Source organism: Hemiscyllium ocellatum, chromosome 19, assembly GCF_020745735.1.
Source record: "Hemiscyllium ocellatum isolate sHemOce1 chromosome 19, sHemOce1.pat.X.cur, whole genome shotgun sequence".
Lineage (NCBI taxonomy): Eukaryota > Metazoa > Chordata > Chondrichthyes > Orectolobiformes > Hemiscylliidae > Hemiscyllium > Hemiscyllium ocellatum.
Genome location: NC_083419.1, coordinates 32,546,394 through 32,573,641, shown reverse-complemented (window position 1 = coordinate 32,573,641; position 27,248 = coordinate 32,546,394). Strand labels below are relative to the sequence as shown.

Below are 27,248 nucleotides of genomic sequence, written 5' to 3'. Positions count from 1 at the left end.
TGCTGTGTTCTTCCAGCACCACTAATCCAGAATTCTTCATTACTTTGTCTACCTGTGTCTTTCAAGGAACTTTGAATCTGCAACCCAAGATCTCTTTGTTTGGCAACACTCCCCAGGACTCTACCATTAAGTGTATAAATCCTGCCCTGATTTGCCTTTCTAAAATGCAGCACCTCGCATTTATCTAAATTAAACTTTATTTGCCACTCCTTGTCCCATCTGATCAAGATCCCATTGTACTCTGAGGTAACCTTCTTCACTGTACACTGCACCACCTACTTTGGTGTCATCCACAAACCTGCTAACCATTCCTCCTATGTTCACATCCAAACCATTTATATAAATGACAAAAAGCAGTAGATCCAGCACTGATCCTTGTGGCACACCACCAGTCACAGGCCTCCAGTCCAAGAAACAATCTTTCACCACTACCCTCTGTCTCCTATCTTTGAGCTAATTTTGTATCCATGGCACAAAGCATTGCTTTGCAAGACAGGAAGCTACCACCATTGACTAACCAACTGTCATTTTGTTACTTTTCAGTATAAAGCTGATGAGTGTAAATTGTGGAATACTGAATGTTTATTTAGCAGTGATTGTTATATCCAATAAATATAGTGCATATTGTGTAAATAGAACACTAGTATATATTTCATGTATGTTAAAGATAAGCTGCATGTAGGGCAGTCCCTATGTATGCTCACAGGATGTTGCCATTTGCAGATGCTGTTATCTATCACCAGGTGCTTTACAAAAGAAATTAACACTTCAATTACTCTCCTGGCTTGTCCTCCTGATACATATCCATTCCTTTGAACACCCTGTCTGTTTTATGGATGTATATGCATGTCAAATAGTATTGGAGCTGAATAAATTAGGAGTTCAGCATTTTGGAACTTTAATCAATGCAACACAAATTACATGCTTATGCCTGTAATTCTGTTTTGAGTTCCCTCTTTTGACTGTGCCATCAAGAAAAGTGGCACACAGGATTAACAAACTTTGTCACAGAGAAGATGGAATATGGAACTGTGGGAATGAAGAAGCAGGAGTAGGCTATTCAGTTTCTTGATACTGCTACACCATCCTCTATTAAAGGTGACAGAGTCATGGAGTCATACAAAATGGAAACATACCCATTGGTCCAATTATTCCACACCAACCACATTGCCAAATGAAACCACTTGCCTGAATTTGGCCACTATCTCCCCAAACCTTTCCTTTTCGTGTACTTATCCAAACATCTTTTAAATGCAGTAACCATACCTACGTCCACCACTTCCTCTGGCAGTTTATTCCACATATGAACCATTCTCTGCTTAAAAACGTTGTCCTTCACATCCTTTTTAAATCTTCCTACTGTCACTTCAAAAAATATGCCCTCTTGTTTTGAACTTCCCTACCCTGGGGAAAAGAGTCTTGCTATTCATCTTATCTGTGTCCCTCATGATTTTGTAAACGTCAATAAAGTCAACCAGTCAATCTTCTACGCTCCAGTGAAGAAAGTTCCAGCCTATCCAGCATCTCTTTATAATTCAAACCTTCCATTCCTGGTAAATCTTTTCTGAACCTTCTCTAATTTAATAATACCTTTCGTATTGCAGAGCAACCAGAACAATACACAGTATTCCAGAAGAGGCCTCACCAATTTCCTGTACAACCTCAGTATAACTTCTCAACTCCTATACTCAAAGGTCTGAGCAATGAAGGCAAGTTTGCTAAATGCCTTCTTAAACACCTTGTTGACATGCAATGCAAATTTAAAAGAATTATGTACCTGAAATCCTAGGAATCTCTATTCGACAACATTCCCCAGTTCATTAATTGTACAAGTATTTACTCCAAACTAACTGTGTGAAAATTCAGTTCCACTGTGGAAAGTTTGCACTTTGAGAAATAAACAGCTAAGTAACAGAATTACATATAATTTAGCAGGATTGAAATCAGTTTTTTAAATCAAACAATAAGTGTGTTTGACTATTTGTAAGTGATGACTACGCAATCTAAAAATGCAACATTTCAAAATATGTACAAGCAATATTATTATCATAATGGGTTCATTGATAAGACTTTTAAAACAAATTCATTTGAAGTGAGGGAAAATAAACAAAACCTCACTAAACCAGTCTATTTCCACCTTTTGTAAAATTGCCAGACTGCACTCTTCCATGATTCATCTACTGAATCCATTGCCCCTGCTTTCTTTATCTCAAGACTCGATATGCCAATAGACACCAGGCTGACCTCCCATTGTCAATCCTTAAAAATTGAGGTATTTCCAAAATTCTGCTATACCTTAATACACACCAAGTCAAGTTCTCTATCCTCTCTCTACTCATTACTTTTTTCCCCTAGTTTAGCTTCATTTTGATCTTAAAATTTTCATCCCTATTTCAACTCATTCCATGAGCCTATCCATGCTTTCATTGTCATGTTCACCAGGTTAATGACTTCTTGAGATTTATGCACTCTTTCTAACTCTGGCCTCTTGTGAATTCCCTAATTTTATTTCCTCTGTCATTGGTGGTTGGGCTCACAAAAACTTTCCTGCACTTCTCTCCTCTATACCTTAAAGAGCTCTCCCTTTAAGAGCTGACTTCAAATTTATACCTTTTTCCAAGCATTCATCTGATCAAATATGTCCTCATCTAACTCTGTTTAATAATGCTCCAATGAAGTGACTTGGGACACATCAATTGTTATCTTAAGTTTTTTTAAAATTTAAAACAAGAAAGGAATTAACTTATTGCATAACACAGCAACAGCTCATTTGAAATATTGTCAAACTGTCCTGAAGTTACAACAGACATGGAATATCATGTTTTCATTTGGAGTAACTAAACTTTTAATAAAGATTACAGAAACTTTTATATGTACTTTTGCTCTGTACTGCAACTAACCAAGAGTAAGAAAGAGATGCAAAAATGCTAAAAGAAGGATTACCTCATTTTCATGATTTGTTCCTAGAGATAGCAGTGTGACTGGACTGTCAGGCGTATTACTTTCATTGCCAGGGGGAGCATGGGCATTTCTCATAAAGGGAGTTGGCCTAACAGATCCTCCTGGGTGTGAGTGAGAAATGGAAAGTGCCTGATTGGAAAGCTTGGTGCCCAGTGCCAGATACTGTTTCACCTGTTGTCTCTGTGTTTGATGGAGATAGTACTTTGTTGGGTTTTCCAGATGTGTTTGAACCTGTTAAAAATAATGTGAAAATCTTTGAAGCTTGTCATTAATACTTTATCCTATAATTGACAGCGAATAGTTATAAAGTACATGACTTAACATATTTTCACCATGTATAGCAACACAAAGTTATACTGCTGATCTAGGTTACTACACCTAACAGAACAAGGAAATCTTTAACCAAATCAAGTCTTAAATATTGCTGTTGCTGTGACTATCTGATAAGAGAGAAAGAGGCCTGTTAGTTTCCAGAATTCTCTTCTACAGTCAGCAGTTGAGGCAAGATCATTGAATATATTCAAGGTTGAATTACTCAGATTTTTAATCGAGAAAGAAGTTAAGAGTGATGGGGGAACTGACAGAAAAATGGAGATCAGGATGCAATCAGATCAGTCGTAATCTTATCAAATAACAGGCAGGCTCACTGTCCTAAGTTGTCAACTGTTATATCAATTATGGTTATAAAACCGAAACAAAATCTTATGCAACTTCATATCAACTTTCTGTAGACTAACCACACTTTTCAGAAAGGTTGTTTACTTTACACTAGGCAGAAAGAGATTGAAACAGAATTTTAAAACATATGTTACACCTTAAAGATTTTCCATTCATGCTATACAGAGTAAAAGTCTAAGCCTGTTTAGAAACATTTGGTTTATGACTCATCACCAGAGGAAGTCTTCCCACCCATCCCCAACACTAGTGCTACCAGACAGAATCTGTGAGAAATTAAGTTTGCAATAATAGTGCACTATTTGCAACATTTATTATAAAGAATATTTATTTCAAATTAATTTTTGAAGTATTGAAATCTGTTAACTTCATTAATCTAGCTAACTTCAAATATGACAAATTTACCACCACGATCCAAAAGTTTGAGTAATTTATCTCTTGGCAAAAGACTTTTAATCATCAACGATCATAACTGAGTTCACTTGAGATCACACAGCTAGACTATAACTAAATCTTATCTTGTACACAGACACATACAAAAAAAACAAATAAAACTTCTTCAGGCTGTCCTCTGAAGACCATTGTGCCATTGAGAACCGAGGGAAACAGTATGTGCCTTAATCAGTGCAAAACAATCTGAAAGATTTTATTTTGCCAGTTCACTGCTACAATCAACTGAAAAGGTTAAACTATTCATCATAACGTATCTGATTCTCACCTTGCAATATGCATATTCTGATATGTGTGGCATTATGGATCACAGAAGTATATGTAGTTCACTTCAAGTTGGTGAGAACAATAATTCCACAGTCTTTTGAAGAATTACCTTTCTGCAGCCAACCTTCTGAAGAATGCTATTGCTGGACCCAAGCAGAAGACTTTATAAACTGGCAAGGAATGTTAAAGGATCTAATTGGTGCAGATAGAACCATTCTTCCATTACATAGTATGTCAATTACTTCAGATAGCTACTGAATTAGTAAGACGTCACTTTCCCTTAGTTTCATCACAACAGTAATTCTGTATAGTCCGGTTATCAAGAATTTCACACAGCAGCACTACTCTGCCTTATTATTAAGTAGTAACCATTTATTCAACTGCCTTCTGCCATATTTTCCTCCAGGGTATTAATGTATAATGCACTGTTTGTTCTTCCTCTCCCAAAACACGCTCCAGTCATTTTATTACTTTTGCTATACTTCATTGTGTTTCTTGTATTTACATACAGAAAGGCAGATTTTTATCTGAAATGGTGAGAGCAAAGTCCCATTGTAAACAAAAACATCACATGCTGTTTTTCAGATTTGAAGAGAAAGTTGCTTTCAACTTTTCTCAAGCCCCAGGAGGGATAGTTCATACTCCTGCAACAAAACTACATCAGTGTTAGAGTGTTATTTTTAACCCATTTCTATACAGATATATTTTACAGAAATATGAAGGGATGCCCTCCTGCTTTTATGGGATTAATTATATAACGATTTTCTTCTTTTACTTTCAGAACCAGGCAAATTCTTTGCATCAAAACATAAAAATATCATTTTCCGAGGACAATTTTGCATGGTTTTATACTGAATATTATAAATTTATTTTCTATGATTCATTAGTTTTATTATGTACAGCAATTCAAATCACAGTCTCAGGTTTATCATACATAAAACGTGTCTGAAGAACTGCACATTTTTCAAAACTGCTAATTCAAAAAGTCTCATCTGAATCAGAATGGATTAAATGAAGCTCTTTCTTTTAATCAGCTGTTAATTCTGATTTTCCAGACATAAATGCTAAGAATGTAATGTTTTTCTTCAGTCCTGATCTTCATATTGAAGAAATATATGCAGAACTGGAGAAAGTGCAAAAATATTAATCAAGGTGTGATCAGAACTGAGAGGGTACAACTCTCAAGAAAACACTGCACATGCTGAGACTGCCTTTGTCGAAAAAATAAAAAGACTGAGGAGTGGCTTAGTAAAGGTTTTTAAAATTGATAGAGTAGATGTAGTTAACATGTATTCAGTTTTTGCCATGGTAGAAATCATAAATAACGGTCATCACCTCATAAATTTTGTCAGAAAGTCAAGAATAACTTTGTTAATGCCAGAAGTATGGAAATTCAGGAAGACATGCGAATGCAGAAATCCCGACCACATTGAGAGGTTGAGGTGTATCCTCAGTTGAATTGTGCTCAAATGAATGCAAGTTAAGTGCAGTGGAGGGAGAAGCATGGAATATTGGGGAATGGGGAAGAAAGGAAAGGCAGTGTATGTTGGTAGACATAAATGTTTATGGAGTTCATATGAAACACAAACACCAAGATAGATCTGTTGATCCAAATGACATGTTTCTATTTCTACCATGGTAATTCAATGTAATTATCAATAAACAGAGTCCTGATATTTACAAGAATTTACCAGCATCAAAATCTGAAATATTTGTATGTTTTCATTGTTTACTTCAGGCTATTCCTTTGGTTGGTATGAAAACTCAATATGCATTCTGCCATACTAGATAAAGAATCAAATTGTGATACGTAAGTGTTTTCTTGCTCTTAGAAATCTATGTTCTGCCCATCAGCATTATCATCAGGTCAGTTTCCGAAGGTATACCGATAACACACAACTATGCATGTCCATTTTCTTCATCAAGTCTAAAGCAATTTTTATTCTCTTCAACTGCATGAAAGCCTATAGATATAGTTGAAATTTAAACCAGTTTAAGTTTAATAAAATTGGAACTTGATATTATGGCCAAGCCCCTTTAATATCATTGCACACTAATTTCAGAAGTAGTTATAGAGTCATAGTCATAGAGACGCACAGCTCGGAAATAGACCCTTTGGTCCAATTTGTCCATTTTGACCAGATACCCCAACCCAACCTAGACCCAACTGCCAGCACCCAGCCCATATCCATCCAAACCTTTCCTATTCATATACCCATCTAGATGCCTTTTAAATGTTGCAATTGTACTGGCCTCCACCAATTTCTCTGGCAGCTCATTCCATACACATACCACCCTCTGTGTGAAAATGAAAAAGTTGCCCCTTAGGTTTCTTTTATATCTTTCCCCTCTCACCCTAAACCTATGCCCTCTAGTTCTGGACTCCCCCACACCAGGGAAAAGACTTTGTCTATTTATCCTACCCATGCTCCTCATGATTTTATAAACCTCTGTAAGGTCACCACTCAGCCTCCGATGCTCCAGGGAAAACAGCCCCAGCCTGTTCAGCCTCTCCCTTTATCTCAAATCCTGGCAACATCCTTGTAAATCTTTTCTGTACATTTTCAAGTTTCACATCTTTCCGATAGGAAGGAGACCAGAATTGGAAGCAATATTCCAACAGTGGCCTAACCAATGTCCTGTACAGCTGCAATATGGCCTCCCAACTCTTGTACTCAATACTATGACCAATAAAGGAAAGCATACCAAACGCCTTCTTCACTATCCTATCTGTCTGTGACTCCACTTTCAAGGAACAATGAACCTGCACTCCAAGGTCTCTGCTCAGCAACACTCCCTCGGACCTTACCATTAAGTGTATAAGTCCTGTTAAGATTTGCTTTCTCAAAATGCAGCACCTTGCATTTATCTGAATTAAACTCCATCTGCCACTTCTCAGCCCATTGGCCTATCTGATCAAGATCCCATTGTAATTCTTTGCTGTCCACAACACCTCATATTTTGGTGTCATCTGCAAACTTACTAACTATACCTCTTATGCTCACATCCAAATCATTTATATAAATGATGAAAAGTGGTGGACCCAGCACCAATCTTTGTAGCAATCTACTGGTCACAGGCCTCCAGTCTGAAAACAACCCTCCACCACTACCCTCTGTCTTCTACCTTTGAGCCAGTTCTGTATCCAAATGGCGCGTTCTCCCTGTATTCCGTGAGACCTAACCTTGCTAACCAGTCTCCCACGTGGAACCTTGTTGAATGCCTTACTGAAGTCCATATAGATCACATCTACCGCTCTGCCCTTATCAATCCTCATTGTTACTTCTTCAAAAAACTCAATCAAGTTAGTGAGACATGATTTCCCACGCACAAAGCTATGTTGACTATCCCGAATCAGTCCTTGCATGTCCAAATACATGTATATCCTGTCCCTCAGGATTCCCTCCAACAAATTGCCCACCACTGTGTCAGGCTCACTGGTCTATAGTTCCCTGGCTTGTCCTTAACACTCTTCTCAAACAGTGGCACCACGCTAGCCAACCTCTAGTTTTCCAGAACCTCACCTGTGACTATCAATGATACAAATATCTCAGCAAGAGGCCCAGCAATCATTATCTAGCTTCCCACAGAGTTCTAGGGTACACCTGATCAGGTCCTGGTTTCAAGACATCCAGCACATCCTCCTCTGTAATATGGACATTTTGCAAAGTAGACATTTCTCTACATTCTATATCTTTTCCACAGTAAATACTGATGCAAAATACTCATTTAGTATCTCTCCCTGTTTCTGTGGTTCCACACAAAGGCTGCCTTGCTGATCTTTGAGGGGGCCCATTCTCTCCCTAGCTACCCTTTTGTCCTTAATATATTTGTAAAAACCTTTTGATTCTCCTTATCTCTATTTGTTAAAGCTATCTCAGGTCCCCTTTTGGTCCTCCTGATTTCCCACTTAAGTATACTCCTACTGCCTTTATACTCTAAGAATTCACTCAATCTCTCCTGTCTATACCTGACATTTGTTTCCCTCTTTTTCTGAACCAAACCTTTGATGTCTTTAGTCATCCAGCATTCCCTAGACCTATCAGCCTTTCCTTTCACTCTAACAGGAATATACTTTCTCTGGACTCTTGTCATCTCATTTCTGAAGGCTTCTCATTTTCCAGCCATCCCTTTACCTGCAAATGTCTGCCCCCATTCAGCTTTTGCCTAATGCCATCAAAATTAGCCATTCTTCAAATTAGAACTTCAAGTTTTAGATCTGGTCTATCCTTTTCCATCACTATTTTAAAACAAATAGAATTATGGTCGTTGGCCCCAAAGTGCTCCCCCACTGACACCTCAGTCACCTGCCCTGCCCTGTTTCCAAGAGTAGGTCAAGTTTTGCACCTTCTCTAGTAGGTACATCCCAATACTGTTTTAATTAACTTGGTTGGATATGTTATGACAGATCTCTAGAGCAGGTGGACATGAATCCTGACCTTCTGATCCAGAGATAGGCGTACTATCACCACACAAAAACCACCCAGAAGTCTGTAAACTTGATGCGCTTCAATATTTCATCATGAGTTTTTTTTTTCTACCTGATCCATTGTCAATGCTGGTTTTATCCATCTTCATGATATGGCTGCCTTCATAGAGTCATAGAGTCATAGAGATGTACAGCATGGAAACAGACCCTTCGGTCCGACCTGTCCATGCTGACCAGATATCCCAACCCAATCTAGTCCCACTTGCCAGCACCCGACCCATATCCCTCCAAACCCTTCCTATTCATATACCCATCCAAATGCCTCTTAAATGTTGCAATTGTACCAGCTTTCACCACATCCTCTGGCAGCTCATTCCATACACGTACCACCCTCTGCATGAAAATGTTGCTCCTTAGGGCTCTTTTATATCTTTCCCTTCCCACCCTAAACCTATGCCCTCTAGTTCTGGACTCCCCCAACCCCAGGGAAAAGACTTTGTCTATTTATCCTATCCATGCCCCTCATAATTTTGTAAACTTCTATAAGGTCACCCCTCAGCCTCCGATGCTCTAGGGAAAACAGCCTTAGCCTGTTCAGCCTCTCCCTGTAGCTCAGATCCTCCAACCTTGGCAAGATCCTTGTAAATCATTTCTGAACCCTTTCAAGTTTCCCAACATCTTTCCGATAGGAAGGAGACCAGAATTGCATGCAATATTCCAACAGTGGCCTAACCAATGTCCTGTACAGCCGCAACATGACCTCCCAACTCCTGTACTCAATACTCTGACCATTAAAGGAAAGCATACCAAACGCTGCCTTCACTATCCTATTAACCTGCGACTTCACTTTCAAGGAGCTATGAACCTGCCCTCCAAGGTCTCTTTGTTCAGCAACACTCCCTAGGACCTTACCATTAAGTGTATAAGTCCTGCTAAGATTTGCTTTCCCAAAATGCAGCACCTCACATTTATCTGAATTAAACTCCATCTGCCACTTCTCAGCCCATTGGCCCATCTGGTCCAGATCCAGTTATAATCTAAGGTAACCCTCTTCGCTGTCCACTACACCTCCAATTTTGGTGTCATCTGCAAACTTGCTAACTGTACCTCTTATGCTCGTATCCAAATCATTTATGTAAATGATAAAAAGTAGAGGGCCCAGCTCCAATCCTTGTGGCACTCCACTGGTCACAGGCCTCCAATCTGAAAAACAACCCTCCACCATCACCCTCTGTCTTCTACCTTTGAGCCAGTTCTGTATCCAAATGGCTAGTTCTCCCTGCATTCCTTGAGATTTAACCTTGCTAATCAGTCTCCCATGGGGAACCTTGTCGAACGTCTTACTGAAGTCCATATAGATCACATCTACTGCTCTGCCATCTTTTCCATTGCAGAAATATCCTATAACTTTATAAAATAATAGAGTAATTCAGCACAGAGGAAACTATCCTGCCCAACATCTGTCATCCACGTAGTGGAGCTACGTATCCACTCTCCCTCAAGCACGTTGATCTGCTGTGAAAATCTACACAAACTGCTACCTCAGAGGTTAAACTTAGATGATGCCAAAGTACTTTAGGGCAACTTAGTAATCAGTGTACTCTCTGAAACCTAGAAAGAGTACTGATGCTGGAAGAGTCAAAAGTCCTCAAGGTTCCTCTCAACTGGCTGGTTATCATGAGAGATTTCACTGCAACACACTTGGATACAGTTATTTTGATGGAAACCTTAAGAGCTTTTTAACCTCCACAACATGCAATGTTAATGCACTGCCTTGTTGCTGTTTTTGCACTAACTGTCAGTTGAACATGTAGGATGAAGTTATTTGAAAGTGGGACCACCCAAAGATATGAAATGCACAAGCAGATGAATAATTAAGCACTTAATCAGAAAAACAAAAAGGCACAGAGCGCAACAATAACAAAACCACAATTCCTTTACATTAAGCAGGGGCATACTGCCATATAGCTTAAGCAATTAAGCAATGACCAAACCCAACTCATTCATCCTGTAATTAACTCTTGTGCTTAAAGTGCATTGCCGTGTCATGCTCACTTGTCCATCCTAGTGCCTCCTTGTCAATGTGTTGATCCTAAGCCTCATCTTCATCCTCACAGAATTGTTGATAATTCTGCAGCCACGACATCACCCCACTTTGTTGGCTCCATTGTGATGCACACAACATGCCCCAATGATATGGGATGCCCTTTCTGAGCTATACTGCAAGGTCCTGCTGTAGCAGTCCAAATGTCAAAATCTTATCCTAACAAGGCCTATGGTCTGATCAACATGACTCCGGAGGAAGCATTAGTAGGACAGTATCATGCTTATGTTTCAATTTGACATGGTGAGGTTCCCATTTTATTTGAGTTTAAGTTGCAGGTTCTACCTGTGGTGCATGAAGTGTCCTTCGTGTTCCCTTTTGTGTTGCAGTCCCAATGGCTCCTGTAATCTGTTAACTTCCTTCCACCCACTACTACCGCCATTCCATATTCCTTCCCACTTCATTTCTGTGAAGCATCTTTTTTATAGGATTAATGTCCTCCCTTTATACCCAGACTCCACGGCTTTAGAAATTCCCACTTCCTTGTCGTCCCTGTACCCTCCCTGCATAGATGTCAGAGTTACGATAACTAGTGAGAAGTTGCCATAACTTATGAGAGACCCCTTTACGGAGCTCCAATTCCCCTTCCATTTTCTCTCAAGTTCAACCTTACCACCTGCAATTGTCATGATCACAATGACAACTCCCTCAGCAACCAGTACATTAAAGTTCATATCCAGATTGAAATTAGCCTCTTTCTCCACAGACTGTTCCAATAAACCCCATGATAGAGATAGACTAAATTCCCAGGACTGACTGTGGCCCACAACCTAGGCTGGTTTGGGAGGACAGTCCTGAATGCTGAATCCACAGCACCATGATTATACAGCGAGGAAGATGTTGGCTATGCCGTATACAGGAATATTGTTGTAAAGAAGCAGTTGCATTTTGTCCAGAACAAACAAGCATTCAACAAGCTGTAATTACAGGTACCTACTCAGATTTACATGTTGGGAATTTCTACCAACCAGTTTCTCAGTGAAGGAGAGGAGAATTAGAAGTGCTGTATAAATACCTCCCTCCCCTTCCTGGACTTCACCTCCATTAATGGTGACCGACTCAACATGGACATCTTCCACAAACCCACCAACTCCCACAGCTACCCGGACTACACTTCCTCCCTGCCTCCTGTAAAAACACTATCTCTTATTCCCAATTCCTCCACCTCCACCGCATCTGCTCCCAGGAGGACTAATTCCATCACAGAACATACCAGATGGCCTCCTTCTTCAAAGATTGCAATTTCTCCCACAAACAGCCTCCAACCCATAGTCTGGGAATCCCACACCGCCCAGTTCGACTTCTTACCCAAAACTCACAAACCTGACTGCCCCAGCTGACCTATCATCTCAGCCTGCTCCTGCCCCACCAAATGTATCTCTGCATACCTTGACATCATCCTGTCCCCCCCCAGTCCAGGAACTCCCCACCTACCTTCGGGACACCACCCATGAGTCTTCACCTCCTCCAAGACTTTCGTTTCCCCGCCCCCAACAACTCGTCTTCACCATGGACATCCAGTCTCTATACACATCTATCCACCATGATAAAGGCATTCAAGCCCTCTGTTTCTTCCTCTCCCATCATCGTCATCAGTACCCTTCCCATGACACTCTCATTCATTTGGCTGAACTGCTCCTCACCCTCAATAATTTCTCCTTTGTATCCTCCCACTTCCTCCAGACCAAAGGGGTAGCCATGGACACCCCGATCTTAAGTTCACCTGGACAATCTGGGACATCTCCCTCCCCTTCCTGGACCTCTCCATCTCCATTAACGGTGACCGACTCAACGCAGACATTCTTTTACAAACCCACCGACTCCCACAGCTACCTGGACTACACCACCTCCCACCCTACCTCCTGTAAAAATGCTATCTCTTATTTCAAATTCCTCCACATCCGCTGCATCTGTTCCCAGGAGGACCAATTCCACCACAGAACATACCAGATAGCCTCATTCTTCAAAGACCGCAATTTTCCTCAGTGCCTCTGTGGTGTATAAATAAACCTAGTCAAGTTAACGAAATACAAATATACTAAGGTAAAGTCATCACTACTCCATGGTGAGATTCTGAAGCCAGTATTTAAAGCTCGAGGGGTAAATCAGGAATTTTTTTCTCGATGGCAAGAATCTGATGTTTTCATTCAAACTGTTTCTTTACTTGCCATTCCTCACCCCACAACAAGGAGGGGAGAATTCCACCTTTAGATTCTACCTCACTTGGATTATTGTGTCTTCGTCTGAGCATCGCTCTTCAGGGAGAAAGTGAAGGCATTAGACGGGATGAAAATTACATTCATGAAAAAAATATTCATGAGTAACTTCAGTTTTATTGAAGAAGCTGGGTGTATACTTCTCAGGGAGGCTTAAGAGGGGATTTGATAAAAGGATTTAAAATCATGAAGACCCATTTAGAGTAAATTGGGGAAACTGTTCAGTTGGTGGCAGGGTTGAGAAGTGTGGGATGGCAAATGAAGCAATAGCAACAGGGGGAAACCAATTTCACACATCAACTGGGTAAGATGTGGAATGCATGGCCTGAGGAGGTGGTGCAAATAGATTTGATTGTGATTTTCAGAAAGGAGCTGAACAATTATCTGAAAAGATAAAAAATGAAAGTTACGATGAAAAAGGGAGGGAGTGGGTCTATGTAAATTGCTATTGTAGAGAACTGTCATGCAAACGCAGGGCTTCTGTGTTAAAACTATTCTTATAAGTATCCAAGAGCTTCTTGAGACAACTGCATCCTTGTCAAATAAAGAAGACATTGATGGGTTTCACTGCTGATATAGAAGAGTCTATTCATTGTTAGACTTTCCTAACTTTTGATCTAAATCTAACCTCTTGACATTCGCCTATAATTACCATGCTAAAATTCATATTCTAAAATGGGATTTATTGCCAAATGATAAATAGCTTAAGTGTTTAATGCCACAGAACATTATTATAAATTGCATAACTCATGGATTTTAACGACTAAAAATAGCTGGTCAAATATATAAATTAACATCTGTAATGCTGTGGCTGATCCAACAATTTCCAAGTGAAACAAATAACAAAGTACAGCTGCCAAAAATAAGCAAGTTTATAAAATGCATGAACATATCTGTATAAAAATAGCATTGTGGAAGACTTTAGATTATTTATTACAAAAATGTAATGCAGTCAAAAGGTCTTTGGTTGATAAAATACAGTTGTTGACATTGGGATGTGTAACTTTTTCTCTGGGAGCTCAAATGCAGTCCTTGTCACATCTCCCCATGCTCAGCTTTCATACGCTGATGGTTTGTTCATCCAGTGTAGACACTGTAAATGTTACACTGACCATTGGGCCTTCATTAGGATCAAATCCAAATCTTTTCATTAATTAAAGTTGATATTGCGCTGGCAGCCATTACTGAATGCATTATGCACTATTCGTAATTGTGTGTGGATTGGCAGTGCTGGGCATGCAACCAAAGCACAAAGTCCTTGTATGAGCTTACTGGCAATGACATTGAGAACAGTGAAGGTGGATGGCTGTATACTGGTGAAGTGAGCACCATGAATAAGCATCATTTATATGTAACAAAATTTGAGAGTGGGATTGAATGATAAGCCTTTTATTTTATTCTGAACAAGAGTCAGAAAAAGTGGCCAATATTTTTATCACAAGGATAATACATCCAATGGCATAAAGATTGTATTGAGGACTGTGAGAGAAGCAAAAGATCATTTGATAGTTTCTTTCACTCAGATACTGGTCATCTTTAGACTTTCTTATCAATCCTATTATGATCTACTGTTCTATCATTCATTGTACAGATCATTCTGCAATAACATATGTTTCATTAACATGAATTCACTATAATGTGGCTGACGAATTGGGGACATTGCCTCTAAAGTGCGAACTTTTAAAATGTGTGTTGGCTGTAACGCAATAACCTCACCAACACTTTAAGCGCTGTTTCTATAAGCATGATTTTTCTATCACACAGGGTTACACAAGAACACAAACATCACGTTATAGAAGAACCACCCTGTATAGCTATGCAAGTTCAATGCCAAACTCAGTTGCTTGTTTAATTGTTGAACATATGAAATATACACCTGTTCAACTATTTTCATTGCACATTCAATATGATGTGAAAATAATAGTGCAAAAGAATAGTTTCTGTATTTTGTAGCACAGTCACCCATATTTTATAGTTCTGGTCTATTATTAATCCTTCACCTGTTTCAAAAGATCACTGTGCAAATGCATATTACAAATTGTCTCACCAAAGAGCCGGTAACAAAGTAATTGATATCTCAGTGCAAGTGGAAAGAAGTGGATTGATAACCATAGGCCAACTGCTTCATCTTTCAATGTTCATGTCTGTTTGATGACGTAGGTAAAAGCATCTGGTGAATCTGAGTACAGGGACTGCCTTGTATGTTTGTAAGACTGGAGAATCTATCAGTCGTGAAACAAAACAAAGTCTGCAGGCAAAAGGAAAGAATTTAATTTTGCTAGAATAATTTTCAGATTCTCCAGGAGTCAGAAGGTCCGAAATGTCAGCAGTCAGAAGTCCATCTGATGTCCTGTGGATGTGAAATAACATCCCCCCAATTCATCATAACATGTCCCGCTATCGGCAGACCTACTTGGAAGTGTGCCTGAAATGCCTACGTTAGGAAATATGTATTTTGCAACTGAGAAATCAATTCTTCAGTGGTTAGGTGCTGCGTTATCCCTATTTTGAGGATTGTTACCACAGCTTGAAAAATAAGTGTAATTAAGAAAAATGTGTGGTAACAATTTCAGCTAATATAATGCTGTGTTTGTGCACTGTTCCTCATTTATAATGAAAGAGAAAAATTTGAACACTGACCTATGGTTTCTCAACCATGCTAAATAAGGAACATCTCAAAATGTGTGCATTAATCAAAGACAAATAAAATTAAATCTCATGGAGAAACATTTGCACTGTTTCAAAACTCAGAATTTACTTCGGGAATGATATCCAGTATCGTGCTCATTGTATGTATGTTCCTTAATAAATATTAAAAGGCTGCATCCAGCTAGGCAATGGCCCACATCTTCAAAAAGGTCAATTTTCTAACTCACTACACTGCAATTTAGAGAAAATATGTCTTTTAAAAATATATCAATATTTAACAGTGTTCCATGCATACTTTATCTCAGCTATGCAAAGAAATACTGATTTCTACGGGTATCTCATTTTTACCCATAGCACTCTGAAGTATCTGCTTCACTCCTACAGTTCTAGCTTCCAAAAACTTCTAACTTGTTACTTTTTAGACTGCATACCCAAGCTTATCTAGTAAGCAGAGCAACCATCAACAATAAACACTCTCATAATCTAATGCAGAGTCATATCAGAGGAGGCTTTCTCAGGGAACTGGGTTGCAGACTTGCATGGAAATGGTACATTGGAATAACCTGATAACAAGTTACAAACTTTAACTTTCTTTTCTTAAATTATAGTCTTATCATTTTGATTACCGATGTTCTAAGTATACATTGCTATTAATTTGAGATGGACTGTTAAGTCAAAAATGGAATTAAAACAAGTCCATAAACACAAAGAAAAATGCATCATACCAACATCATTCTTGCCTCTGAGTTGGTAAGAGGATTAGATCATGGAGATAAATAGACCTAGAAGAATTCATGTTAACTTTCGATCTGTGCTGAGATACTTAATTGGCAGGATTCTCCCCTGCAAGTTTCTGAACCTGAAGTCAGCTTCAAATGGGGTCAGAAGCTACACTGTTGGGAAATAGTAACCCATTCTAAGTTCCCTTGGAGATGCCAATCATTGGCCAGAAGGCCATTCAATTAAGAACAGCAAGTAGATTCTCAAAGCTGGAGCACCAATGAGATGCCTTCAAGCTTAGGAGCAGCAGCAGGATGCAAGGGCAGGTAAGAGTAAGAGAAGGTGTATCCAAATAAAGGCACCCTCTCTCAAAGCTCCTAATTTCAGCCAGCGTGACACTATCAGAGCCCCAACTGGCCTCCACGCAACCAGATGAAGCAGAGCATAATCAGGTTTGTCTAATCTCAAGTGATAGCTAGTAAAACAAAATGCATGTAACTGTGAAACCCCATGAATTGTAAAGATGCACAACAGAATCTCCACTTGAGGTGGTGACATTCATTATCATTGACGTGAAACATAACTCCTCAAAGGATCAATCCCCTCAAAAGGAAACATGTGGGCAATATCAGAATGAGAATTTATAAAGCAGTGAAACTACAATATCCATGTCCATCGAAATCAGATGGAATACATTACATTCTGCAGGAGTGCTGATATAATCTCCATTTAAGCTGTGGTGTTAAACATGTTCTACTATCTATTAGCATTTCACTGCCTGTGTTGCATCTTTCTAGACTGCTTTTCTGTTTGAACAACCAGAAGTTGTTGGCCAATCAAAAATACTTAGCTTATTGATGACTCAAGCCAAATTGTAGGAAACAATTATTAAGGACAGAAAAGTGAATTTTCAGCTCCATACAAGCACTGTCTTTTTGGAACCAAATGTTTGAAAAACCTGGGATCCATAGCAATACGTGTTATTTCAAGAAAAACAGAGCAATTATGTTTGACTTTACACTGTCCAAATATACTTGATATCAATTTTTTCCATCCCCACCCTTTAGCATTTACTTTTTTAAATTCCATATATAGTCAAGAGTAAAATATCAAAGTGTTATCAAAGTAGTACCAAATATTCCATTCAATGTTTGGTGTAAAATATTTTTATCATTTATAAATGTGAGTTAGGCTAATATTAAATTGATCAACTTTATGAATAGCTTTGCACATTTCAATATTTTCATATCTCATGAGCACTACAATCTATCTAGCCAGAACATAATCATGGCCATTTATTTTGCAAATATATAATTTAAAAATAGGTTTACTTTCACTCATTTCCAGGGGCTTGATTTCCAATCAACTTGCTGAGAATCTAAAGAATATAGTCATACATTTTGTTCCATGGTCGTAATCACTTAGGTATTTTTAATCCTTTTGTTTTTGGCTTTACAATAGCCATCAAGTTCTAAACTGCATCTTATTGCCTTAATTTAGAGATTACGATTTTGGTCACTGATTCATCATTGGGTGGATCTTGACTTGATGCAATAGTCTAAAATGGCTGCTAGCAAGTTGGCAGTTTCTTTTTACATCTCTCCCATGGTTTATTTCTATTGAAGTTTGTGTAAAGAAAATATCAGAGAACAATACAGTGATCTGTCATTTTACATTACGATGCAAGGTTTAACATCTGTCCCAACACATTTCATAAGCACCATATTTGTTACTACACAAGACTATTGAGAAACAAAATTGTTGCTCAATGCAAAGCTCGTTATATGATTGATCTATTTATGGCATTTCTGCATTTCTAGGAGGTGTTTTTTGTGGAAAACTTATTCTTAGGGACTAATATGATATTTACAGTGAAATTTTCTTAGAACTAGCCTTTCTTTTTCAAAATATAAAATTGAAATTCTAATCTGCCCAACCAGCAACCAGACAGTATGTCTAGACAAGTTTTAGTCTAATGTGTGGACCTAAAGCAAGTTCTCAGAGATGTTGTGAACAAGATTCTGTTTGTCACTGGAATGCAGACCTTTGATGAGTGACCTAGTCAATTAGACGCGTGTTATTAATGCAAGGTTTGATTGTATGCCTAAATAAGCAATTCAATTTTTTGCTTATTTCACAAAATATGAAAAGAAGTTAGTGCATAGACTATTTATAGGATCCTAAGACAACTGAGTAGTCCTTTGATATTGTCATCAATTACAATGCCTATTTGTAGTCCTCTATCTCACTGTCCCTTCATAGCAACCTCTCAAACTGGTTTAGTTATGATTCAAATGAGATTAAAAGTTTTATCAGTATCAAAGTGTGATCCATATAGACAACACTTATAAAACAAAGCAAACAGTCAGGCAAATTCTGACAAGTCACATAAGGGCTATGTAACGCTTCTCTCCTGTTCCCACATTTCTTTTGAATAGGACAGAAGAGTCATGGATACATAAACGAGACTCTGGGTTGCCTCTAGGTTTTTAAGCAACTGAAAACCTTCTTGTGGTGAAGGTCAGTGCAAGTAGGAAAATACTATCCCCTAGCAACCTATAGCATACCTTCCAGCATCATAGACAAAACTAGGTGACAGTATCAGCCCCCAGCAATGTCATTCCAAGAAGCAATGCAGCAAAAATTCACAACAAAATTCAGCAGCAAAGTATAGCCCTTCAATTCTCTAAACACTTCTTAGCCCGAGTTTCCCAATGTTATTAAATATTTCCTTCTCTCTATCATGTCCTTTTGCATACAATCTCATAGGCACATTATAATGTTTACATTTTTCATGTAAAATACATTAAAACTTTCCTTTGCTCTTTTCACATGGACATACTAACTCCTTCGATCTTTTATATCCTATCATTTGTACAGCCTGCAATTTCTCCCAGCAGCCAACCCTCATTTTCTATAAAATCATGACCTGTCCAGTCACATTCCACTTTCCTTCTTCAGCTTGTAGTACAGGTATAAATGAAAGCTTCTTGCAATTTCCACTTTGCTTTTCAACAGCCACTTATTAACCCTTCGCTTTCTCCATGCATTTGCAAGACAGAGCTGAAAGATGTCAGGTGGCCATAGTCCTCAATCAAAGGCAGCAGAAAGTTGTGATTAATGGCATGAGAAGCCTTGTGCAGCAAGGAAAGTGAAACTGGTGACTCGTCTTTGCAAAATCTTAGCTGCAAATGTGTTGCTGGTCAAAGCACAGCAGGCCAGGCAGCATCTTTGCAAAATCTTAGCTAAGTTACTTGTAACTTTTCGTTCACCTCAGAAAATATTCTGCACGTTTTGTAACCCCAACTGCCCTCTGAAAACTATCAACTGCTCCAGTCCAGCCTTTTGGAATCATTCTTACTATTGTCTCTTTTCTCTTTCCTCAATGTTTTTTTTCCAGTCAGAAGAGCTTCCTGAATGAATTATCTTCAAGACTTCTTTGACTGCACTTCCTAATCCCAGGATCTACATCACGTCAAAGAACAAGGGGACCAGTATTTATGAACATCATGACCTCCAAGTTCTCTTACAAATCACACAATTTCCTGGCTCAGAAATATACAAATATGCTATCTCCACTGGTTAGTCAAATTCCCCTTTCCAGTGATACCTATATCCCTTGAATGAATTTTTATTGGTGGAGAAAATTCTCCATAGGAAGCATAATCATGTGTTTTGCTCATTTTCCAAGCAGTAGCACAAACCATTCCATATCCTTTACATCAACATTTATCTTTCAGCATTTCGTGGTGCCTATTGGATAAATGGAGCTTATTTACGACAGTAATGGCATCACTTTCAATGGCTTCTCTTCCTGTTCCCAATCCATTAACTCTGCAGCCCCCAAGAATCTAACCTTGGCCCTCTCTTATTTGTCTGCTAGTGCTATACGTTCCTCCAGAGAGTTAAAGATTCCACTGACTCTGGTGGCATCCTCAAATGAGGTTTGCATGGTCCGGTGTCATGGCCTCCTCTGCTTTTCCTGTGGGAAGATGATGCCCCACCTCTGTATCACTCACCCCATGAGGAGCTCTGGTTCTTGTCCCGCAAAGTGAGGCGCTAATTGTTCCTCCTCTGCCATGTCTGGGACACATGTCATGAACTGTGCGGAGCAACTACAGACTAACAGTGTTTGTCTGGGTGCACGGCAGTGTTTTAAAGATCAAACAGACCTCAAGGATGACAGTGCACTCTGCAATATCCTGGTAGTGCTGAGTCATTCCAGGTATGATGTGTGACAAGAGTGGGACCAATATCAGGCCAAAGTGGTGCCACAGGGGCAGGGTAGGAAGTTAATGAGATGATGTTGGCAAGATGTATCGAGAAAACTCACTAGGCCTTGTGGAGAGAAATCTTCCATGCACTGACATTTAGCCAATTGTTAATTTGAAACAAACCACTTTTTTTCTTTCTGTCATATCTTTTAAAAATACGTTATGGATTTTAACATCTTGAACATTTTAAAAAGCTGGCTTAATGTAATTGATGCTGACTTTGCACTTGGCCCCACTATACAGTTTAACAGAATCTAAAATTTGATTTAGAATTAACAATAGATTAGATATTTATCATATTAGCATTATTTAAAATGCACCCTATGAATTGCTTGCTTGACTATTAATCCCCTTTCAGATATCAGTGACTATGAAGCTACAATCCTGATGCTAAAAATAATTAAAAGATTATTAAGTGTTTTTTTACCCATGCATCTGTAAGTAGGAAAGCTAAATATGACTAATCAAAACACTGGTAAATAAATTTGGTCAATACAGTCTTAACCTCTTTTTACTGCTGTAGACTATTTAATCAGTGTTTTGTTCCCTATTGTATATTTTATCTTGCAGCCTGTTAAGGCAGCAATAAACTGCAGCTCCTACAAAATGCAGAGCTCTCACTTTTTATAGCTCAATCTGTCTTCGTAAGTGAAACAGAATCCACAGATAAAGTCACTGGTAAATGTGCTACCTACTGGCACTAATTGGATTTCTGTCAATGCTATCAGCTCTACAGCACAGCATTCGTCTCATGCTCACTGATGCATCAGAGGATGTACTACGTACAGCTAAATAGTAAGACATACTGTTTTTAATAAAGAGCTGAATGAAAATCTTAGTATAAGATCTGGGTCTCAGTGTAAAGCCTAGTTGCAAAAGAGAAGCAACATGCCTTAGCTTCTTTCGTTTTCAACAGCACTTTGAGTTACAGAAAAGGATGAGAAAGAAATGACACAGCATTTTCGAGTAAAAGGACTTCCTATGTGAAATGTCAACTTACAACCGTATCAAGAAACAGCTGCAAAGCTTGCTTAAATCCATGGATGATGGATGGACCACATTCTGATCTCACTGTTCCTCTCTCCCTTTCTTTTTCACCGACACTTCCTCTGAAAACAGGAGCTGAAAGTTCACACAAGTGCAGTTCCCATTCTTCCTGAATTAAGCTTATCTTAAGTTACACTGCCTTCTTATAATCTGGACTTTAGATAGTATACAGTGATCATACTTTTTTTCATTTCAATTGAAGCAAAAACAATTTGCTTGACAAAAGTAAGATGGAAGCTTCTAAGTACAGTATATATAAAATTTAGGCTTTAAAATAAGTAACTTTATCTTTAAGTAACAGAAGTTCTCTATCTAATAATTTACAAATCTTGTACTTTGCACGAAGTGTATGTCTTCTATAAATGATTCCTAATTCATATCACATTTTCCCAATGAGACACCCAATGATATAATCAGCTTCTCTATTTATTTTCATTCACTCAGCGAATGTGAGTGCTGCTAGTTGGCCAGCATTTATTCTCCCTGTCCTTTGTTATCCTTGAGAAGGTGATGGTGAACTGCCTTTTTAAATGCTGCAGTCCATGTGCTGTAGGAAGACGGGCAATGCCATTAATGAGGGAATTCCAAGATTTTCACCCAATAACACTGAAGGAATGGTGACATATTTTCAAGTCAGGATGATGAGTGACTTGGAGGCAAACTTGTAAGTTGTGGTATTCTAATGTATCTGCTCCCCTTCTCCATTTGGAAGATAGTGATATTAGATTACTTACAGTGTGGAAACAGGCCCTTCGGCCCAACAAGTCCACACCGACCTGCTGAAGCGCAACCCACCCATACCCCTACATTTACCCCTTACCTAACACTACGGGCAATTTAGCATGGCCAATTCACCTGACCCGCACATCTTTGGATTGTGGGAGGAAACCGGAGCACCCGGAGGAAACCCACGCAGACACGGGGAGAACGTGCAAACTCCACACAGTCAGTCGCCTGAGTCGGGAATTGAACCCGGGTCTCAGGCGCTGTGAGACAGCAGTGCTAACCACTGCGCCACCGTGCCACCCACCTTCTCAACTTCACCCCTCCCCTAAGATGTGGTGACTCTCAAGTTAAATCATCATCTATTGTCTCTCTATAATGGAGAGCAGCCTTATGGTCCCCTGGGACTACAGTAATTTTCCCTTACTAGTGGTCATGGATTTGGAAGGTGCTTTCTAAGGATCTTTGGTGAATCTCGTTGATCGTGTGAGTTGCTGTGTCCTGGATGCTGTCAAGCATCTTGAGTGTGGTTGGAGTTGCACTCATCCAAACAAGTATTCCAACATACTCCTGACTTGTGTCTTGTAGATGTGGACAAGCTTTGGGGAGTCAGGAAGTGAGTCACTTGCTGCAGTATTCCTACTGTCTGATCTGCTCTTGAAGGCACTATATTAGTATGTTGAGTCCAGTTCAGTTTCTCAACAACTGTAAACCTCAGGAGGTTGATCATGAAAGGTTCAGTAATGGTAATGCCATGGAATGTAAATGGATGGCTGTTAGATTGTCTCTTATGGAGATGGTCATTACCTGGCATGCGTGTGGCATGGACTTTACTTGACAGTTTTCAGCACTGACCTGGATATTGTCCAGATCGTGCCACATTTGAACATGGACTGCTTTAGTATCTGAGGAGTCCTGAATATTCCTGAACTTTGTGCAATCGCCAGTGAACATCCAACTTCTGACCTTATGATGGAGGCATCGATGAAACAGCCAAAGTGGTCGAAGACACCACCCTGAGGAACTCCTGCAGAAAGCAACCACCCCAACACACACAACGAAGTTGCATCAGGACACTATTCAAAAGGGCCACAACACACTGCAGTACATGAGAACTGCAAAAAGAGGAAGAAGAACACCTATAAAAGGTATTCACCAAAAACGAATACCTGCGCAATTTCATCAACAGATGCCTAAGGGAAAGACAACGGAACGAGGACATGCCACAACCCAAAGGACTAGCCACACTACCATCCATCAGGAGCATTTCCGAACTGACAGCCAGATTGCTGCAACCACTAGGACTCATAACAGCACACAAACCAACAACCACTCTCAGACAACAACTCACCAGGACAAAGGACCCGATACCCAGCATGAGCAAAACCAACGTAGTGTACAAAATCCCATGCAAGGACTGCACAAAACACTACATAGGACAAACAGGAAGACAGCTAACAATCCACATCCATAAACACCAACTAGCCACGAAACGACATGACCACTATCCTGAGTAGCCACACACACAGATGACAAACAACATGAATTTGACTGGGACAACATTACTATTATAGGGCAAGCCAAACAGAGAACAGCCAGGGAATTCCTAGAGGCATGACACTCATCCACTGATTCTATCAACAAACACATCGACCTGGACCCACTGCAGCGGACAGCAACTGACAACCAGAAGCAGCAGAGACAAGCCACTATAAAGACCGGAGGAAACATCACAGAAGTGCTTCACAGCAGGCTCCCAAGCACTGAGGATGTCACCTAGAAAGGGGACGAAATGTTTGCAACAAAAACTCCCAGCTCGGCAAACAGAACCACAACAATGAGCACCCGAGCTACAAATCTTCTCCCAAACTTTGAACTCCTGCAGAGTTGTCTTGGAGCTGAGATGACTGACCTCCAACAACCACAAGCATATTCCTATCTATCAGGTATAACTTCAAACAGTAAAGAGGTTTCCCCTGATTTCCATTGATTCTGAATCATATTGAGCTTGAGTGCCTCTGCAGCTTCACCCATGTGGTGAATCCCACATTTTATTCCATCAGCCACTTCTTTGCCCACTCTCCTAGCATGTCCAACTCCTTATGCAGCCTCCCACCTCCTCAATTCTATTAGTCACTGAATCTATCTTTGTGCCATCTGCAATCTTAGCAAGATGTCCTCAGTGCCTTTCTCTAGATCGTAATAATTATAGTCCCAACACAAACCCCTGCAGAACTCCACTAGTCACCACCTGTCCTCCTGAAAAAGACCCCTTTATCCCAACTCTCTGCCTTCTGCCAGCCAGTCAATCCTCTTTCCATGCCAGTACCTTGCCCCTAACATCACGGTCTCTTATCTTATTAAGGAGTCTCCTGTATGGCCTCTTGTCAAAGGCCTTCTGGAAATCCATTTAGATCATATCCACTAGCTCTCCTTTCTTCAACCTACTTGTTACCTTCTGAAAGAATTCTAACAGATTTGTCAGGCATGACCTGACAACGAAGCCCTGCCGACTCAGCCCCATTTACCACACACTTGAAGCACTTTACAATCTCATCCTTATTAATGGACCCTAAAATTTTCCCATGATCAAGGTCAAGCTAAATGGCCTATACTAAGGGGAAGGTGCTGGTGAAACGAAAGGATCTGAAGGTGGATAAATTGCTCAGACCAGGTCAACTACACCCCAGGTTCTGAGATAGCTGAGGAGACTGTAGAGGTATTGGCAGTGATCTTTCAGGAATCACTGGAATCAAGGAAGGTCTCAGAGGACTGGAAAATGGTTAATGTGATACCCCTATTTAAGAAGAGAAAGAAGCAGAAGACATGAAATTATAGGCTGGTTAGCCTGACCTTGAACCATTTGTATGATGGCATGAAGTATTTAGAATGGAATTAAGTCGAAGAATGTTGGGCTATAAAAATATTGGCGCCAACTCAATCTCAAAGGTTGTGTTACATTTGAGCCTCCATAACATTAATTGAATAGTGTTCTGGTGCCTGTATGAACTGCACAAATTCTTTATACCATCCACAAATTTTCAGAAGTTCTATTTTTAAAAACGTAATTGTTCAATCTTATAAACTAATTTTTCACGGTTTGTGTCTTCTAAATACTGTCACTGTCCTTGGAATTTTTTACTGATTATCATACTGGTCTTGAAGCTCTCTGATAAGATTTAATAATATTCAATGGAAGTTCTGTAGACTTCATTTTTATGGTTGCCACTTAAATTGGCTAGAGATACCACTGCCACTGTTTTTAGTTCAATACAATACTTTGATGTGGTTGCAACATGCTTCCTAGATGACCTTCACTATAACCCTTTCAAAAATCTAATTTACTCAATATCCTAAGTAAAATAATGTTTCCCTTGTGGCAAGTTCTATTAAATTTAGTCCAATTTTATAATAGGGAAATTGCCTGCAGAAAAAGTTCTCCTTGTATTTGAAAGTTGTCTATTTGTACACAAGTTTTTTTACGTATCATATTTGCACATCACGTTTGCCAAGTATAGATTTTCATGAGCAACAAAGTCAGAAATTGCTGGACAAACTCAGTGGGTCTTGCACCATCTGAACGAGGGAAACCCAAGTTAACAATTTGAGTCCAGTGACCCTTATTCAAAACTGAGAATGTTGAGGGAGATAAGGTTGAAAATTGCAGTGCTGCTTGACTGCAATCTTTCAGATCGCCTTAGGTACAGAGCTGATGCCCGACGACTGGAGCTTTATAAATGTTGTAACTTTGTTCAAAAAAGCACATAAGCATAAACACAGCAATTATATCAGTCAAGTTAGGTAACGAAAATTCTGTGTCCAATTGTGCGTCAGAAAAATGCAGGCTTTAGAGACGGCAAAGAAAAGATTTATGAGAATAGATCTGGGGACGAATAAGTTTAGTTAGAAGGATAATTGGAGGAAAAGGTTAGTCTCCTTGACAGAAGAGATCTTTTGAGAGTGTGAGGACTGTGTCTTTTTTTGTGTGTTTTTTTAAAAATTGTGGACTGAAATGAGAAAGAACTGTATTTTTTTTAATCACTGTTTTAAAAGTATGGCTGCGGATTTGAAAGCAAGTTACCTGACAGGCATTATAACAAACTGTTTGAACCAGCAATAATTGAAGTTAAGATGCAGAAGATCTGGTGCCGAGGATGTGCACTGATGCAGCTGTTAGTGGCAACTTTGTTGATTGGTCCGTGACTGAACATCTTGGAACAGCAGACAAATTACAGAGATACAGAGAAGAGAGAGAGAAAAAAAGTATTGATCTTCCCCAGTCCAAAAGCTGTCTGTTGCCTACAGTAAAAACTCAGTTTAAACTTGAGGAAAAATAATTACTTTACCCACGTTGTTGCTGTAAGTTGTGACTTTTGAATGCAGAAATCAGGGACAATTTCTAAATGAGACTGTATTTCTTACAAACTCGTGGAAGTCTCCAGAGAAAGATATCTGAACAACAAAGGGGTTCTGAGGAAGGGTCACTGGACCCAAAACATTGTCCCTGATTTCTTTGCAGAGATGCTGCCAGACCTGCTGAGCTTTTCCAGCAACTTCTGTTTTTGTTTCTGAACAACAAAGGGGTCTGGCTAGCTGAAGAAGGATCATTTCAACATTGGAAGCAGGAATTAGGGCAACTGGACTTGAAAGGTTAACTTGGTTTTCTTAATGGAAATAGTTTGTAAAGCTAGGCATTTCCTTAATAGTTAAATGTCACGAAAAGCTTTTGTTTT

At 39.4% G+C, this 27,248-nt stretch overlaps 1 protein-coding gene across 1 annotated transcript in view; it reads right to left on the bottom strand.

The window, feature by feature from the left end:
- LOC132825055 (transcription factor EC-like) overlaps window positions 1-27,248 on the bottom strand; it is a 146,785-nt gene that overhangs the window by 32,691 nt on the left and 86,846 nt on the right. The window contains exon 3 of the mRNA XM_060840061.1: window positions 2,944-3,192. Within this exon, the coding sequence (XP_060696044.1) occupies window positions 2,944-3,192 (249 nt within the window). The remainder of the gene's footprint in view (window positions 1-2,943; window positions 3,193-27,248) is intronic.